At 41.9% G+C, this 18,901-nt stretch overlaps 1 protein-coding gene across 1 annotated transcript in view; it reads left to right on the forward strand.

The window, feature by feature from the left end:
* Window positions 1-18,901, forward strand: part of LOC129815921 (synaptophysin-like protein 1) — a 52,302-nt gene that overhangs the window by 28,702 nt on the left and 4,699 nt on the right. The window contains exons 3-4 of the mRNA XM_055870134.1: window positions 15,499-15,617; window positions 16,012-16,210. Of these exons, the coding sequence (XP_055726109.1) occupies window positions 15,499-15,617; window positions 16,012-16,210 (318 nt within the window). The remainder of the gene's footprint in view (window positions 1-15,498; window positions 15,618-16,011; window positions 16,211-18,901) is intronic.

Genomic DNA, 18,901 nt, shown 5'->3' on the forward strand with positions numbered 1-18,901 from the left:
TTGTCTTAACTATTCTACTATTCTGTGCCCCCGGTGATGTGTTGGGCAGACCGCACCACCGTCCTGAACTTGAAGCTTTCCACCTTCTCCACTGCAATCCTGTCAATGTGATATATGGGCGTGTTCCTTATGCTTTTTCCTGAAGTCCACGATCAGCTCCTTCATTTTGTTGGACTGGTTATCTTCCTGGCACCACTCTGCCAGGGCCCTCGCCACCTCCTCTCTGAAGGCTGTCTTGTTGGCAATCAGGCCTACTACTTTTGACGTCTGCAAACTTAATGATTGAGTTGGTGGCGTGTGGCCACGCAGTCATGAGTCAACATGAAGTACAGAAGGGGCTGAGCATGCACCCTTTTTGGGCCCCTGTGTTGAGGATCGGTGAAGTGTAGGTGTTTCCTACCGTCACCACCTGTGGGTGGCCCGTCAGGAAGTCCAGGATCCAGTAGCACATAGCAGGGTTCAGACCTAGGGCCCTGAGCTTGATGATCTTGGAGGGTACAATGGTGTTGAATGCTGAGCTGTAGTCAATGAACAGCATTCTTACATAGGTATTCCTCTTGTCCAGATGGGATAGGACCAATGTGATGGGGCTTGCATCGTCTGGATCTTTTGGGGTGGTAAGCAAATTGAAGTGGGTCTAGGGTGAAAGGTAAGGTGGAGGTGATATGATCCTTGACTAGTCTCTCAAAGCACTTGATAACAGAAGTGAATGCTACAGGGCAATAGTGGTTTAGTTCAGTTACCTTTTGCTTTCTTGCGTACAGGAACAATGGTGGACATCTAAAAGCAGCCTGGGATAGGGAGAGATTGAATACATCCCTTAACACTCCAGCCAGCTGGTCTGCGCATGCTCTGAGGATGCGGCTAGGGATGCCGCCTGGGCCGGCAGCCTTGAGGGTTTACGTGGTTAAATCTCTTACTCACGTCGGCCACGGAGGAGAAGAGGCATAGTCCTTGGGAGCGGGCCGCGTCGATGGCACTGTTACCCTCAAGGCGGGCGATGTTTCGCTTGTCGGTGTCCCCGACGAGGCTGGGTTTCCCTCTTTTTACATTTTATTTTTTATTTTTTAAATGTGTGGTTGTCAATAGACCCTGCCACTTACATCTTGTCTGAGACGTTGAATTGCGACTCCACTTTGTCTCTGTACTGACGTTTTGCTGTATGATTGGCTTGCGGTGGGAGTAACTACACTGTATTCATCAATATTCCCAGTCACCTTGCCATGGTTAAATGCGGTTGTTTGCACTTTCAGTTTTGCACATGCTGCCATCTATCCACGGTTTCTGGTTTGGGTAGGTTTTAATAGTCACAGTGGGAACAACATCCCCTTCCTGATGAACTGTCACCGTGTCCGTGTATTCATCAATGTTATTCTGAGGCAACTCGGAACATATCCCAGTCGGCATGATCAAAACAATCTTGAAGCATGGATTCCGATTGGTCAGATCAGCGTTGAATATATCTTATCATGGTTATTTTGTTTTCTCCTATGTACGGTTTTTGGATTCTGCTTTAGAGCAGGTTTCTGCAGCATTGGTAATATGTGATTTTATAAATGTTGAGTTCATTCCTGTGCTGTTTAACTAACCTGGTAGGTTGACTGACAACCTGAACCAGGTTGCAGGCACTGGTTAGTTTGAAGTTTTTTTTCTTGTGTGAAAATATACTTTTGTTTATCACATGCAAATCACACACTTCATCCAGAAATGGACTGTTAGCACTTGGTCTATAGCAGGTTCCCACAAGAATGGGCTTTAGGTGAGGCAGATGAACCTGTAGCCATATTACTTACGTTTTTAACATGAGATCCTCTCTAAGCTTTACAGGAATGTGGTTCTGAATATAGACTGCAACACTGCCCTTGTTGGCTTTTCTGTAGATGTTAACTTTTTATTGCTGCCACTATCATCAAAGGTATTGTTTAATTAAGGGACTTTTGAATTAAGAGTCAGAATATGAATGTACTTTGTTACAAGCAAGTTATTGACTTCATGAACCTTGTTTCTTAGGCTACGTATGTTAATATGGGCTATTTTTAGTACTTCTCTGGGTTGCCTGATTTGTTTTTTTTATGCTTTACTGGAAAGCTTATCAGAGGTAGACTAGCTCATGTTTACATTGGCGCTGATAGTGCATGGTGAGCTGCACAGAGTGGACTACCTACTAGGGCACACCACTTCAGTGCTAACAGTGTAATAACTATGGTTCATACAGCAGGCACATGATTACAGCGTACAATAGCTGTAGGATCAACAGAGGGGGACTTTAATTCAGTTACTTACTTTGTCTGCCAATGCCCCTGTGATAATGTACATTTGATGCAGCATTATGACAACACAGCGTCACTGGTGGGGATTAACTGAGCTGGTCTTGGGTCATTGGTAAGTCATTGTCTCAATGCAGCCTTGAAATGCTTGGACAGAGTACAGGAGCCAAGCTCATTTGGATGAACTTCGTCACTCCTATAGAGTATCTTCTGTTTCCAGACGGTGTCAAAGTTATCTATGAAAGTGACTCTAGCAGAGCTACAGTTGTCTTCTAGCCAGATGTGTAATGCCAGTAGCCTGCTGAATCTCAGACATTCGGCCCAACAATGGTACCGGACCTGAAATTATTTGCCGCTTTTTGTAATCTTTCATTGCTCGAATCAGTTCTTTTTAAAATACAATTTCAGAAATTCCGAGCTAGCCCTCCTGATGTCGTTTGACCCCACATGGACTATGACAGCCTCAGACCCCGGCAGCAGTCATAGAACGGTCGGAAGCAGCCTTGTAGTGTCATGTACTCATGCTTCTGGGTAGCACAGGGTTTTGGCACTGGGAACTGATGTTTCTCACTGTCATGACGTTGGCCTGGGGGTAGGTTTATGACAGTCATAAATACCTCTTTCCCCCTTTTTCCCTCTCCCTGCTATACTGATGTGACATAAGAAAACCCCTTGGTTAACATAGAGATTCTGGGAACATCAGAAGTTGGGGGGAAATGAACTATATTCTGGTAATCCGACCAACTGAACATATGCGGTGGTACTTAAGGTATATTATGTCAGTTCGGTTGCCCTCTGACACATTCTCATCAATGATAGAATGACAAACTCTACTGTGGAAAGTATAAACATCAGAGGTATCGGATTCACATGGAATTGTTGTTTAATTCAAATGTTTGAATATGAAATTATTTGTGAAGAGTTGAAATGTAATTTTAGCTTCCAAATGAGAGATTTGGGTTTTCATAAGTTTGGGCCTCTGCTCAACCAGTGGCCCGCCCCTGTGAAGAGACATGGGTAATAAACTTTTCAGGCACACCCCTCTCCCTCCACCTATAAAGCCATTGACCAAAATATAACTTCCTGTTCCGAGGATATGAGGGTGACGATCCCATGTCAGAATGGTTCAGATAATAACTACAGAACTAAGCCAACATCAGCATGAGCTTTGGTTGTGAATGGTATGAACTTTGAACTCGTATTCACTACAGAAGTGATACCTCCTAGCCGTTGAGTTAGCAACAGCTGCTACAAACGCAGGTTAGGAAGGACAGTCAGAGTATCCCGTCTACTGCACAACGACGTTACTACAACGTATCCAGTGACCACCAGATACATTCTTCAGAGGACTCGGTTTGGCAACACGGTCTTCCATCTACTGTTACGTTCCCCAGTTTCTGTGTTCTGTTTTGTATTTGAGTGTGTGTTTCAGGAGATGGCTTCCTGAAGTACTCCCCAACCAGCTGATTGGTCAACACCAGGCTAATTGGTGATTGGAGCTGACCCCGCCCCCTCGTCAAGAAGCAGCTGACTCTAATCACCATTGCCACCTGAAGATAAAAGCCAGTGTTCTGCCCAAGAGAGATTTTAGAGAAGATTGAGATTGAGAGAGAGAGGAGAGAGATGAGATTTGGAGTAGAGATTTGGAGATTGAGAGAGAAATTAGATTGTGATATAGTGTTGGTTGTGTATCAGAAAGTGTGGTATGTACTGTTGTTGTTGGTAGCAGTTTTTCTATGTCCTGTGTTTGTGAGTGTTTGTGAAATCATTAATAATTACTCTGTTTCATTTGTTCCCAGGGGGGAAGGAGAAGGCACTTTGGGAGTGCTTAGGCAAGAGGCCCGCGGGCATACATATACCCGTAGTATATTTACTGTCTAGACACACTAGGTAAGACCTGGGCGGACCACCCCCTGTATTTTGGTTAGGGCACCAGGCGGTGTTAAGTTAGGTAAGTTAAGTGGGTAGGCAGGTTAGATAGGAGAGGGGGAACTTTGATATTTACTTTCTTTGCTTTGGTTCCGTCCAGCCCCTTTTCCCCATATTACCGTGTAAGAAAATAAATTCTAGTAAACGGTAAAATCTGCTTTTGTGTCATCCTTACTCGCACCTACAGTCCATACCTCTTGCACTTCAGAGAGTTGAGTTGTAGCAGGGAGTTGCGTTCCCTCTTCTCAGAGGCGTGCGTAACATCTACCACCAACCTACTGAAGCGCAGCTCAGAGTAAATATTTATTGCATTTTCCTTTTCCAAATGGGCGGTAATTTAGAATGCAAAAGATACTGTATTTGCGATAGCACAGCTTCACCTCTGTTCCAGTCTCCCGCTCTTTCACTAAAACCCAGCCCCCTTTGTGTAACAAGCTGTCATATCTATTCCGCCTGCTAGGGACGTTTTCCTTTATGACGGCAATTTGTAATCAAGTTATGATTTAATTGTGTGTGTGATTAGTTGGGTATTTAGTAAATAAATAATTAAACCCAATTTTGTATTGCTGATTCAACTTGTTAGCCAGGATTCTTGCAGATAACCAAGGATTTACAACTTTCAGATGAGACAGAATAAGATGACGATTAATATTGACTGCTATTGATGTAAAATATTATGTCTTTAAGAGTTTATTCGGAAGATAACACCTCTATAAATATTATTTTGTGGTGCCCCTCTCTAGTTAATTATATTTACATGATTAGTTCAATCAGGTAATATTAATTACGGAGAAAGTATTTTATAGAATATCATGTCATAGCAATTAATCCGGCATAGCCAAAGACACGACACTCACCATAGAGCTGCCAATGATGACAGCTGGGGAAATAGCAGAGGAGGTCCGGCCGTTCTTTCGCCTCAAGTGATTTAGAAGACCCCTCGAGGACCGAAGAGCGGTGGGGCCCGATGGACCCGAGTCGGCTGTAGTATCCATCGTAGATGATGAATGGCCCGGTATCTCAGGCAGTCTCACGGTCTGAGGGTGGTTGCTCTGAGTATCTAAACCTGACGTAGTCGCCGCCGGAGAGGGAGACGAGGACCAAGGCACCGGAACCTCTGAATCCAGGGTGACTAAGCCGTTTCTGTTCTGTGTCCGGGCTTAACATCTCCTTGGAGGCCCCCGTTGCCAGAAGATGCATTTTTTCCCGACTTCCATGGCGAGTGACATCTCCATGGCTGGTTGGTTGGGTCGAGAACAGGAACATCCCACAGGAGCATCCTACTAGCTCTGTTCTCCGGGGAAGGGGGAGACAACTTTTGGGAGGGATCCCTGCAGAGTACAGGCCAAGTCGGCTGTGTGGAGCTGACACTGCGGCGACACTTCCACCAGAGCGCGGCATCCGGCTACTGGGGTAGAAAACTAAAAAAGTAGGCGGGGTGGAGTCCCCAGTAGGTTTTCTAAGAGTAGGCACTTCGCCCCTGTAGTCCTCTGCAAGCAAACAGTTGCTACATTGAAAGTCTGGGCAGTCCACATTGTCCCGGAATAAAGCAAAGTAAACACAGCTCCTACAATGTTAAACGTTCAATAGCGACCTACATTTGAGACTTGAGCTAGCTGGGTTTCCGTGTCTCTCTCTTTACATGGAATCTGTCAGGATCCCAGGACAGATTGTAGCGTTCACAGCAACTGAGCCGCGGGATCCAAAATCAAAAAGTATATAACATCTTAACTTTACAAGGAAACACTCACAACTTTACATAAACGATTATACGAGGTCTCTTGTTTAGATGTTTTGGGGGAGGAGCTCATTAGAATAATGGCCAGTGTGAAATATCACAGCACAGTTGTAATATATGGTAAACAGAAACTGGATGGTTTTCAGAGATAGATGGGAGGGGTTGAGTGGAGCTGAAGGATGGAACAAAAAGAACAAGGTAAAATTTACAGTGTAATTCAGAAGTTTACATACACCTTAGCCAAATACATTTAAACTCAGTTTTTCACAATTCCTGACATTTAATCCTAGTAAAAATTCCCTGTTTTAGGTCAGTTAGGATCACCACTATATTTTAAGGATGTGAAATGTCAGAATAATAAATGTTTCAGCTTTTATTTCTTTCATCACATTCCCAGTGGGTCAGAAGTTTACATACTCAACTAGTAATTGGTAGCATTGCCTTTAAAATTGTTTAACTTGGGTCAATTTTTTTGGGTAGCCTTACACAAGCGTCCCACAATAAGTTGGGTTAATTTTGGACCATTCCTCCAAACAGAGCTGGTGTGACTGAGTCAGGTTTGTAGGTCCCCTTGCTCGCACACGCTTTTTCAGTTCTGCCCACAAATGTTCTGTAGGATTGAGGTCAGGGCTTTGTGATGGCCACTCCAATACCTTGACTCTGTTGTCCTTAAGCCATTTTGCCACAACTTTGGAAGTATGCTTGGGGTCATTGTCCATTTGGAAGACCCATTTGCGACCAAGCATTAACTTAATGACTGATGTCTTAAATATATCCACATAATTTTCCTCCCTCATGATGCTGTCCATTTTGTGAAGTGCACCCGCCCCTCCTGCAGCAAAGTACCACCACAACATGATGCTAACACCCCCGTGCTTCACAGTTTGGATGGTGTTCTTCGGCTTGCAAGCCTCCCTCTTTTTCCTCCAAACATAACGATGGTCATTATGGCCAACAGTTCTATTTTTGTTTCATCAAAACAGAGGACATTTCTCCAAAAAGTAAGATCTTTTTAAAGATAAAATTCTTGTTAATCCAGCCACAGTGCCTGATTTCAAAAATGCTTTACAGCGAAAGCTCCACAAACGATTATGTTAGGTCACCACCAAGTCACAGATAAACCCAGCCATTTTTCCCGCCAAAGAGAGTCACAAAAAGCACAAATAGAGAAAGTTAGTGATTTAATTTTTGATATTCATCAGATGACACTCATAGGACTTCATGTTACACAATACATGTATGTTTTGTTCGGTAAAGTTCATATTTATATCCAAAAATCTTATTTTACATTGGTATGTTAGATTTAGTAGTTCCCAAACATGCAGTGATATTGCAGAGAGCCACATGAATTCACAGAAATACTCATTATAAATGTTGATAAATTCAAGTGTTATGCATGGAACTTTAGATACACTTCTCCTTAATGCAACCGCTGTGTCAGATTTCAAAACTTTACGGAAAAAGCATAATCTGAGAACGGCGCTCAGAGCCCAAACCAGCCAGAGAAATATACGCCATGTTGGGTAGTCAACATTATTCATATATAAATATTCACTTACCTTTGATCTTCATCAGAATGCACTCCCAGGAATTGCAGTTCCACAATAAATGCTTGTTTTGTTCGATAATGTCCATTTATGTCCAAAAACGCGATCTGGTCGATTCGGACGAAATGTTCAAAGTTATATTACAGGCCGAAGAAACTTGTCAAACTAAGTATAGAATCAATCATTAGGATGTTTTTATCATAAGTGCAATACCGTTGCAACCGGAGAATTCCATTGTCTGTAGAATTGCCCTGGAACGAGAGCAACCTCAAGTGAAAGCGCGTGACTGAGAACGAGGCTGTAAGCAGACCCTTAGTAAAACATCTCCCACCCGGCCCCCCTTCACATGAGCAGTCTGAAACCACATTCTAAAGACGGTTGACATCTAGTGGAAGCCTTAGGAAGTGAAAAATAACCCATATCCCACTGTGTATTTGATAGGGGTAAGTTCAAAAACTATAAACCTCAGATTTCCCTGTTTGGATTTTTTTCTCAGGTTTTTGCCTGCCATATGAGTTCTGTTATACTCGGACATCATTCAAACAGTTTTAGAAACTTCAGTGTGTTTTCTATCCAATAGTAATAATAATATGCATATATTAGCATCGGACTGAGTAGGAGGCAGTTCACTCTGGGCATGCTATTCATCCAAAAGTGATAATGCTGCCCCCTATCCCAAACAAGTTAACAAGAATTTTGTGGAGTGGTTGAAAAACAAGTTTTAATGACTCCAACCTAAGTGTATGTAAACTTCCGACTTCAACTGTATGTATTAGAGGTCGACCGATTTATGATTTTTCAACGCCGATACCGATTATTCGAGGACCAAAAAAGCCGATACCGATTAATCGGACGTTTTTTATTTATTGAATTTTTTTTGTAATAATGACAATTACAACAATACTGAATGAACACTTATTTTAACTTAATATAATGCATCAATAAAATCAATTTAGCCTCAAATAAATAATGAAACGTTCAATTTGGTTTAAATTATACAAAAACAAAGTGTTGGAGAAGAAAGTAAAAGTGCAATATGTGCCATGTAAGAAAGCTAACGTTTAAGTTCCTTGCTCAGAACATGAGAACATATGAAAGCTGGTGGTTCCTTTTAACATGAGTCTTCAATATTCCCAGTTAAGAAGGTTTAGGTTGTAGTTATAGGACTATTTCTCTCTATACGATTTGTATTTCATATACCTTTGACTATTGGATGTTCTTATAGGCACTTTAGTATTGCCAGTGTAGCTTCCATCCCTCTCCTCGCTCCTACCTGGGCTCGAACCAGGAACACAACGACAACAGCCACGCTCGAAGCATCATTACCCATGCAGAGCAAGGGGAATAAATACTCCAAGTCTCAGAGCGAGTGACGTTTGAAACGCTATTAGCGCGCACCCTGCTAACTAGCTAGCCATTTCACATCGGTTACACCAGCCTAATCTCGGGAGTTGATAGGCTTGAAGCACAGCGAAGAGCTTCTGGCAAAACGTAGGAAACTGCTGTTTGAATGAATGCTTACGAGCCTTCTGCTGCCTACCACCGCTCAGTCAGACTGCTCTATCAAATCATAGACTTAGTTATAACATAGCACACAGAAATACGAGCCTTAAGTCATTAAATATGGTCGAATCCAGAAACTATCATCTCGAAAACAAGATGATTATTCTTTCAGTGAAATACAGAACCGTTCCGTATTTTATCTAACGGGTGGCATCCATAAGTCTAAATTTTCCTGTTACATTTCACATCCTTCAAAATTATGTCATAATTACGTAAAATTCTGGCAAATTAGGTGGCCCAAACTGTTGCATATACACTGACTCTGCGTGCAATGAACACAAGAGAAGTGACACAATTTCGCCTGTTTAATATTGCCTGCTAACCTGGATTTCTTTTAGCTAAATATGCAGGTTTAAAAATATATACTTCTGTGTATTGATTTGAAGAAAGGCATTGATGTTTATGGTCAGGTACACATTGGAGCAATGATACGCACCGCATCGATTATATGCAACGCAGGACACGCTAGATAAACTAGTAATATCATCAACCATGTGCAGTTAACGAGTGATTATGATTGTTTATAAGATAAGTTTAATGCTAGCTAGCAACTTACCTTGGCGTCTACTGCATTCGCGTAACAGGCAGGCTCCTCGTGGAGTGCAATGTAATCAGGTGGTTAGCGCATTGGACTAGTTAACTGTAAGGTTGCAAGATTGAATCCCCCGAGCTGACAAGGTAAAAATGTCATTCTGCCCCGATCGAGGCAGTTAACCCACCATTCCTAGGCCGTCATTGAAAATAAGAATGTGTTCTTAACTGACTTGCCTAGTTAAATAAAGTTGTAAAAAAAAATAATAATAATGTTTTGAACTTAATCGGCCTCTAGTATGTACAGTGGGGAGAACAAGTATTTGATACACTGCCGATTTTTTGCAGGTTTTCCTACTTACAAAGCATGTAGAGGTCTGTAATTTTTTATCATAGGTACACTTCAACTGTGAGAGACGGAATCTCAAACAAAAATTCAGAAATTCACGTGTGATTTTTAAGTAATTAATTTGCATTTTATTGCACGACATAAGTATTTGATACATCAGAAAAGCAGAACTTAATATTTGGTACAGAAACCTTTGTTTGCAATTACAGAGATCATATGTTTCCTGTAGTTATTGACCAGGTTTGCACACACTGTAGTAGGGATTTTGGCCCACTCCTCCATACAGACCTTCTCCAGATCATTCAGGTTTCGGGGCTGTCGCTGGGCAATACGGACTTTCAGCTCCCTCCAAAGATTTTCTATTGGATTCAGGTCTGGAGACTGGCTAGGCCACTCCAGGACCTTGAGATGCTTCTTACGGAGCCACTCCTTAGTTGCCCTGGCTGTGTGTTTCGGGTCGTTGTCATGCTGTCATGCATCTTCAATGCTCTTACTGAGGGAAGGAGGTTGTTGGCCAAGATCTCGCGATACATGGCCCCATCATCCTCCCCTCAATACGGTGCAGTCGTCCTGTTCCCATTTCCAGAAAAGCATCCCCAAAGAATGATGTTTCCACCTCCATGCTTCACGGTTATGATGGTGTTCTTGGTTGTACTCATCCTTCTTCTTCCTCCAAACACGGCGGGTGGAGTTTAGACCAAAAAGCTATTTTTGTCTCATCAGACCACATGACCTCCTCCCATTCCTCCTCTGGATCATCGGCAAGCTTCAGACGGGCCTGGACATGCGCTGGCTTGAGCAGGGGGACCTTGCGTGCGCTGCAGGATTTTAATCCATGACGGCGTAGTGTGTTACTAATGCTTTTCTTTGAGACTGTGGTCCCAACTCTCTTCAGGTCATTGACCAGGTCCTGCCGTGTAGTTCTGGGCTGATCCCTCACCTTCCTCATGATCATTGATGCCCCAGACCGAGGGTGATTGACCGTCATCTTGAACTTCTTCCATTTTCTAATAATTGCGCCAACAGTTTTTGCCTTCTCACCAAGCTGCTTGCCTATTGTCCTGTAGCCTATCCCAGCCTTACAATTTTATCCCTGATGTCCTTACACGGCTCCCTGGTCTTGGCCATAGTGGAGAGGTTGGAGTCTGTTTGATTGAGTGTGTGGACAGGTGTCTTTTATACAGGTAACGAGTTCAAACAGGTGCAGTTAATACAGGTAATGAGTGGAGAACAGGAGGGCTTCTTAAAGAAAAACAAACAGGTCGTGAGAGCCGGAATTCTTACTGGTTGGTAGGTGATCAAATACTTATGTCATTTAATACAATGCAAATTAATTACTTAAATCATAAAATGGGATTTTTCTGGATTTTTGTTTTAGATTCCGTCTCTCAGATTTGAAATGTACATATGATAAAAATGACAGACCTCTACATGCTTTGTAAGTAGGAACCACTGCCGATTTTGCAGGTTATCAAATACTTGTTCTCCCCACTGTATATAGGTTCAGAAGTTTTGTGAAACTGCGCAGTTAGATATATGGCAAATAGAAACTGGATGGTCTTCAGAGATAGATGGGAGGGGTGAAGGGTAGCTGAAGGCTGGGACTAAAAACAAACAAGATGACTATTGTAAAATATGTTGTCTGTAAAATGTATATTGACGCCTGTTGTCCATTTAATTTACTCCAATTAGGGGGGGAATGAAAGTGTGTGTTTTGTACACTCACTACAATTCAAAAGTTTGGGGTCACTTAGAAAATGTCCTTGTTTTTGAAAGTAAAGCAAGAAGAAAAAAATACCTCAAATTGATCAGAAATACAGTGTAAACCATTGTTAATGTTGTAATTGACTATTGTAGCTGGAAACTGACTTTTTTATATTTTTTATATAGGAGTACAGAGGCCCATTATCAGCAACCATCACTCCTGTGTTCCAATGGCACATTGTTAGCTAATCCAAGTTTATAATTTTAAAAGACTAATTGATCATTAGAAAACCCTATTGCAATTATGTTAACACAGCTGAAAACTGTTCTGATTAAAGAAGCTATAACACTGGCCTTTGGACTAGTTGAGTATCTGGAGCATCAGCATTTGTGGGTTCGATTACAGGCTCAAAATGGCCAGAAACAAAGAACTTTCTTCTGAAACTCGTCAGTCTATTCTTGTTCTGAGAAATTGTACGAGATCTTCAGTTTCTTGGCAATGCTGTGTACTACTCCCTTCACAGAACAGCGTGAACTGTCTCTAACCATAATATAAAGAGTGGGAAGCCCTGGTGCACAACTGAGCAAGAGGACAAGTACATTAGTGTCTAGTTTGCGAAACCGACACTTATCAAGTCCTCAACTGGCAGCTTCATTAAAAATTCCCTGCAAAACACCAGTCTCAACGTCAACAGTGAAGAGGCGACTCCGGGATGCTGGCCTTCTAGGCAGAGTGCCTCTGTCCAGTGTCTGTGTTCTTTTGCCCATCTTTTAGTCTTTTATTGGCCAGTCTGAGGTATGGCTTTTTATTTGCAACTCTGCCTAGAAGGCCAGCATCCCGGAGTCGCCTCTTCACTGTTGACGTTGAGACTGGTGTTTTCACCTCAACCCAATTGAAATGAGTTGGATCGCAAGTGAAGGAAAAGCAGCCAACAAGTGCTCAGCATATGTGGGAATTCCTTCAAGACTGTTGGAAAAGCATTCCAGGTTAAGCTGTTTGAGAGAATGCCAAGAGTGTGCAAAGCTGTCAATGCGAAGGGTGGCTATTTGAAGAATATTAATTAATTAAATATAATTTGTTTTTTTTAACACTTTGGTTACTACATGATTCCATGTGTTTTTTCATAGTTTTGATGTCTTCGCTATTTATTCTACAAAGTGTGAATTGTATAAATAAAAACCCTTGATTGAGTAGGCATCATCTTTTGACTGGTACTGTATAATCATGTACAAAGAAAATATGGAGGATTGGAAATGATGCAGACAATTGACATTGACGGAAGACACAATCTGTCTGCAATTTTAAAGCTGCTCTACCCTCAAAATAAAAATCAATTTCCTTCACTTTGTAGTTTAGTCCGCTACTGAAATACCAGTATTTGACCCCTTTACACTCAGCAACTGTTGTGGCATTGTTTTTTATGACCCTCTGTTTATTGCATTGGATATTTGTTATTGTTCAGAAGGCCTCGTGGTCTGTTTTGCACTTCTCAACTGCTATGTAAATTCTGATTGTGATCATGTGGGAACGTGCTTGAGCCGACGTGGGCACTGGACTAGGCTACTTTTAGAACAAAGGGCATTATTCTAGAAGAAGTTGGGGCGTGCTTGATGTCCCATCACATGTTTTCATTGGAGGGATCTGTTCAGTAACTCCTATTTGTTGGAACACTGCTACCAGCAACTAACACAGGAACAAATTTGTATTCAAATATACAAAAATATAAGTGCAACGTGAAGTGTTGGTTTCATGATCTGAAATCAAGAAAATTCCCTGGCATGTTCTATTTCCACAAAGCTTATTTCTCTGAAATGTTGTGCATATTTGTTTACCTCTGGTGAGCCTTTCTTTGCCAAGATAATCCATCCACCTGACAGGTGTGACATATCAAGAAGATGATTAAACAGCAAGGTCATTACACAGGTGCAATTTGTGCTGGGGACAATAAAAGGCCACTCTAAAATGTGGGGTTTTGTCACACAAAACAATGCCACAGATGTCTCAAGTTGAGGGAGCGTTCAGTTGGCATGCTGATTGCAGGAATGTCCACCAGAGCTGCCAGATAATTTAAAGTTAATTTCTCTACCATAAGCCGCCTCCAACATGGTTTTAGAAAATCTGGCAGTAGGTCCAACCGGCCTCCCAACCGCAGACCACGTGTATGGCGTCATGTGGGTGAGCGGTTTGCTGATGTCAATGTTGTGAACAAAGTGCCCCGTGATTATGGCATGGGCAGGCAAACTATGGACAACAAACACAATTGCATTTTATCGATGGCAATTTGAATGCATAGAGATGCCGTGACGAGATCCTGAGGCCCATTTTGTTTTAAGATGTCTGTGATCAGCAGATGCAGATCTTTTTTCCCAGTCGTGTAAAATCCATAGATTGGGGCTTAATGAATTCATTTCACAACTTATTTCCTTATGAAGTCTAACAAAGTAAATTCTTTGAAATTGTGCAGTTTTCTGTTTTTGTTCAGTATACATCTAGGGGCAGGAACATCATCCTAGTCCTACATTTAAAATGGGGTACCTTTCTATGCAGTCTATTTAAATGGAATCAGCCCACCAGACAGGTTTTTCTGTAGTTCCGGATGGTGTGGTATTCCCAAGTTTTATTTTTATTACACCTAGGAGAATAAACCTTACTCAAGCATTGCTATCAGACTATACAAAATCACTGATTCTCAAATGACCTTACATCCCAATTAACTCCTCATTACAGATCAAGATTAGACCTGTGCCTCTCCTTTCTCAAACAGAACCCATTAAACGTGCTGCTAGTTTGTCAGACTCAGCTGTTAGGAGCCAGTGCGTCTTAATGAGTTGGCTCTCTCAGCACTCACTGAGGGAAGGAGTTTCCTGTGTGGAAAGAGGCTGGAAGGGAAGTTAATGTGGTGAAGAGTAATCATGAGAGAGAAAGAGTCAAGGTTCTAGCACAGAGAAAGTCTTAGTCTGGGAGAGAGAAGTGTAAGCCTATGATTTTGCGTACGTGTATGTTTGCCGTACTTCCCCTCTCTGGGTCTGCCCTCACCCCACTGTCTTGCTCTGAGTAGAGGAAGTGACTATCAGGGTGGATGAGGTGAGGTCCCCAGTGTTCTGCCCAGTCAATGTTTCAAGATTTTTGGTACGAGCCATGTCTGAGGCCTCTTGGGGCCTCTTCCTGCCTGACCTGACCCCAGTGGGGCGTTCTGCTGTAGTTGAGGCTTTTCTTGCCGGGTGACCACTCCCCACCCTTATGACTTTTACACAGGACTGTTAAGTGTGCTGCAGCAGGAACACTTGACCACTTAAAACCAGCTCTGTGTCCCACCAGTGGAACACCTTTATTATAATAATGTATGCCATTTAGCAGATGCTTTTATCCAAAGGGGCTTAGTCATGCATACATTGTACGTATGGGTGATCCCGGGAGTCAAAATCCACTATCCTGGCGTGGCACGTGCCATGCTCTACCTAGAGAGGACCACTTTCTGTTGTGATTTACACAACCACAACTCAGAACAGCCCTCTGATCAGCTATAATAAAGATTAGCTAAATATAGCTGTATACAGTCTTTTGTAGGCTACACGTATTATGTGTTGATTTAAAATCCTAAAGAACAAATTAACTATTTTGATAATCAGAGGAGTGCACAATAACTGGTTCCTTGTGAGAGAAACCGTTTATGAATTCTAAAGTACCTTTCCTTCCTTGTCTCCTTTATTGACCTGAAAACAAAGCCTAGACACTAGTGAAAAGTCAGCCCACCGGGAATGAGCTTTTCTTAGCTGCCCATAAATGAGAATGATGTGAAGGCAAATAGATGAGAGGAAGTAACTTAAGACCATTGAGATGCACGCTAACTCACCTCTCTCTTTGTGCAGGTGTTCACCATCTTTGCCTTTGCCACCACGGGTGGTTACTCTGGAACGACCCACATCGGTGTGAAATGTGGAGATGCGGTGCTAAAGGACATAGACGTTGGGTTCGGATACCCTTTCAGGTAAAACACCTCTCGCATAGAGCTGCATATTATTGACATGTATGCTGTCATATTGTTTCTTCTGTTTTTTAATTGCCAGTAACCCCTGCCTATGGTCTGTACAGTAAATAAGCTTATCCCTGGCACTCCCTGAAAAGCAATGCAAAACTTTTCAAGGGTTTGATGTGTAAATGGGAATTCCAAAGAGCAGTTTCCTTTTACTCTAAAGCTGGTTGTAAAATGTATGCAGTCACACATGGACAAACCAAAAGATTCTTCCCACCAAGATCAATTTTATTTGTCTTTGATGGTTGCCCCTTAAATGTTTTTGCATTTATAGTTGAAATGGATTTGTGCAATATGATTACATTCTAATTTAATAGTTTTTCTCTCCCACCACCCCACTACTTTCTAGGTTGCCTAGCTATGGCCCTTTAAAGGTGCCCTCGTGTAACGGGAGCGCCACGAATGAGATTTACCTCCAGGGCGACTACTCTTCCTCGGCTGAGTTCTACGTCTGTGTCGGTGTCTTTGGCTTTCTGTACTGCACCGCCACCCTGGTCCTATACCTGGGCTACCAGCATGTGTACCGCGAGGGCCGCGGACCCACCTTTGTGAGTCTAAGATACTAGGGCTGATCCCATTTTTAGTCATCTGTTGGGTAGATAGGCTGTTGGTCGACCAAGATTGTATTTTTTTTGTCTTAATTCATTTTTTGTCAAGCAGTGGCAAACATATAAAAAAATGTTATGGCACACGAGACACCTGTCTGAGTGGACTAATCCATTGCGAAGGCTTCGGGGATGGCACACAAGTAGAACGTTTACCATTTCTAGTCTACAGGTTCTGTTAATGGATTCAATATATTATTATTATTACAGTCTTGTCATTGTAAGAGTGGACATGTTTGTAGAACGCACAACCTAGGTTACACTTGTGAGGAAAAAGTTTAGGTTTATTTCATTTTACGAGTTAATTCATTTTTTGTCAAGCAGTGGCAAACATATAAAAAAATGTTATGGCACACGAGACACCTGTCTGAGTGGACTAATCCATTGCGAAGGCTTCGGGGATGGCACACAAGTAGAACGTTTACCATTTCTAGTCTACAGGTTCTGTTAATGGATTCAATATATTATTATTATTACAGTCTTGTCATTGTAAGAGTGGACATGTTTGTAGAACGCACAACCTAGGTTACACTTGTGAGGAAAAAGTTTAGGTTTATTTCATTTTACGAGTTAATTTATTCATTGACAGGAGCTCTCCAAACAAAAGACAATCTTGAGTAAGGACACGCACCTGATTATGAATAGAACTAGGCCTAGGCTACCTGGCCTGGGTGCAAATGTAGGCTTATAAATATGCACATTTGGGGATCTGATACTATTATTGATTGGCTTAACTTGCCATCACTGTGGAGCTTCTCAAAGTAATTTTTTTCTTCGCCTCAAAGAAAGTAAACTGTCTGTTTTGACATCCATTGTGAATAGTTCCTCAACGTAGCCTATTTGAAAAATCTTTCCAGCTCTCCCACTTTCGATAACCACTCAGCATGAAATGGGGGAAGTGTCATGCTCTGATCCGGTGGAAATGTCATAAAGGCCTACCTGATTACTTCTTATCCCTTGTGCAAATAGCCTACGGCTGTGTCTGTCTGTGGTGCTCACTGGCAGGGCCCAGAATATTTTAAACAATGTTGCAAGTTTGTTAGCAGGAGCTTCAGGCTAGACCCAAGTTAATAGTTAATACAATGTTTCAAGTTCCTTGCAGACAGGCCATTCATAGCTCCCGAGTGGCGCAGCAGTCTAAGGCACTGCATCTCAGTGCTAGAGGCTTCACTATAATTTTGATTAACCACATGACATTGATTTTGAGAGATGAAACTGTTCCACAAAAATGTGCATATGAAAATCATAACTGACACACAGATCAGTAGAAATGGTACGATAACTTGCCACTCTAAATGGTAAAGGTTGCTGACCGCTGTTGTAGTCTATTACCGGCAACTTCAGGTGCATAATGGCAGAATCTGCAAAGGCCAGCAGCAGCAGGAGAAATGTTCTTCTGGTTAGTTTAAAAAAATGTAACTAGGCAAGTCGGTTAAGAACAAATTCTTATTTTACAATGACTGCTTAACCCGGACAGCGCTGGGCCAATTGTGCGCCACCCTATGGGACTCCCGATCACAGCCGGTTGTGAGACAGCCTGGGATCGAACCAGGGTCTGTAGTGACGCCTCTAGCACAGACTCAGTACCTTAGACCGCTGCGCCACTCGGGATCTCTGGCTCCTGCTTTAGTAAATTGTCTAAATGTTTAATTGCAGCGCTTGACGCATCAGGCAAAGTAGCCTACATATAGTTGATTTTATTCGAACAGGGTGGGGTTTGTTAGTTACCGTATAGTGTAGCATTACTGGAGGACTATTTGTATAACCTGGTCTACCAGCCTGTGTAGTGCCAGATCAGTATCAACCAGTCATTGTGAGACTGTTTGTAGGGTTTTTTGAGAAGCAACCCATCAACTGCCAGACCAATAATGGTGTGTGTACTAGAGGTCGACAACTTGAAATCGGCCCCGATTTAATTGTTCATAACAATCGGAAATTGGTATTTTTGGGCGCTGATTTAAAAAAAAAAAAAAAAAATAATAATAATAATAATAATAATAATAAAAATAAAAAAAAAATAATAATAATAATAATAATAATAAATAAAATAATAAAAATGTACATGTACTTTTTTTTTTTTTTTTTTTTACACCTTTATTTAATCTTTTTTAACTAGGCAAGTCAGTTAAGAACACATTCTTATTTTCAATGACGGCCTAGGAACGTTCTACCTCGTTCAGGGGCAGAAAGACAGATTTTTAACCTTGTCAGCTCGGGGGATCCAATCTTGCAACCTTACAGTTAACTAGTCCAATGCTCTAACACCGGATTACATTGCACTCCACGAGGAGCCTGCCTGTTAGCGAATGCAGTAAGCTAAGGTAAGTTGCTAGCTAGCATTAAAATTATCTTATAAAAAGCAATCAATCAATGACTGTCATTGCTCCAATGTGTACTTAACCATAAGCCTTAGCCTTTCTTAAAATCAATACACAAGTATATATTTTTAAACATGCATATTTAGCTAAAAGAAATCCAGGTTAGCAGGCAATATTAACCAGGTGAAATTGTGTCATTTCTCTTGCGTTCATTGCACGCAGAGTCAGGGTATATGCAACAGTTTGGGCCGCCTGGCTCTTTGCTAACTAATTATGACATAACATTGAAGGTTGTGCAATGTAACAGGAATATTTA

Source organism: Salvelinus fontinalis, chromosome 18 (assembly GCF_029448725.1).
Source record: "Salvelinus fontinalis isolate EN_2023a chromosome 18, ASM2944872v1, whole genome shotgun sequence".
Classification (NCBI taxonomy): Eukaryota; Metazoa; Chordata; class Actinopteri; order Salmoniformes; family Salmonidae; genus Salvelinus; species Salvelinus fontinalis.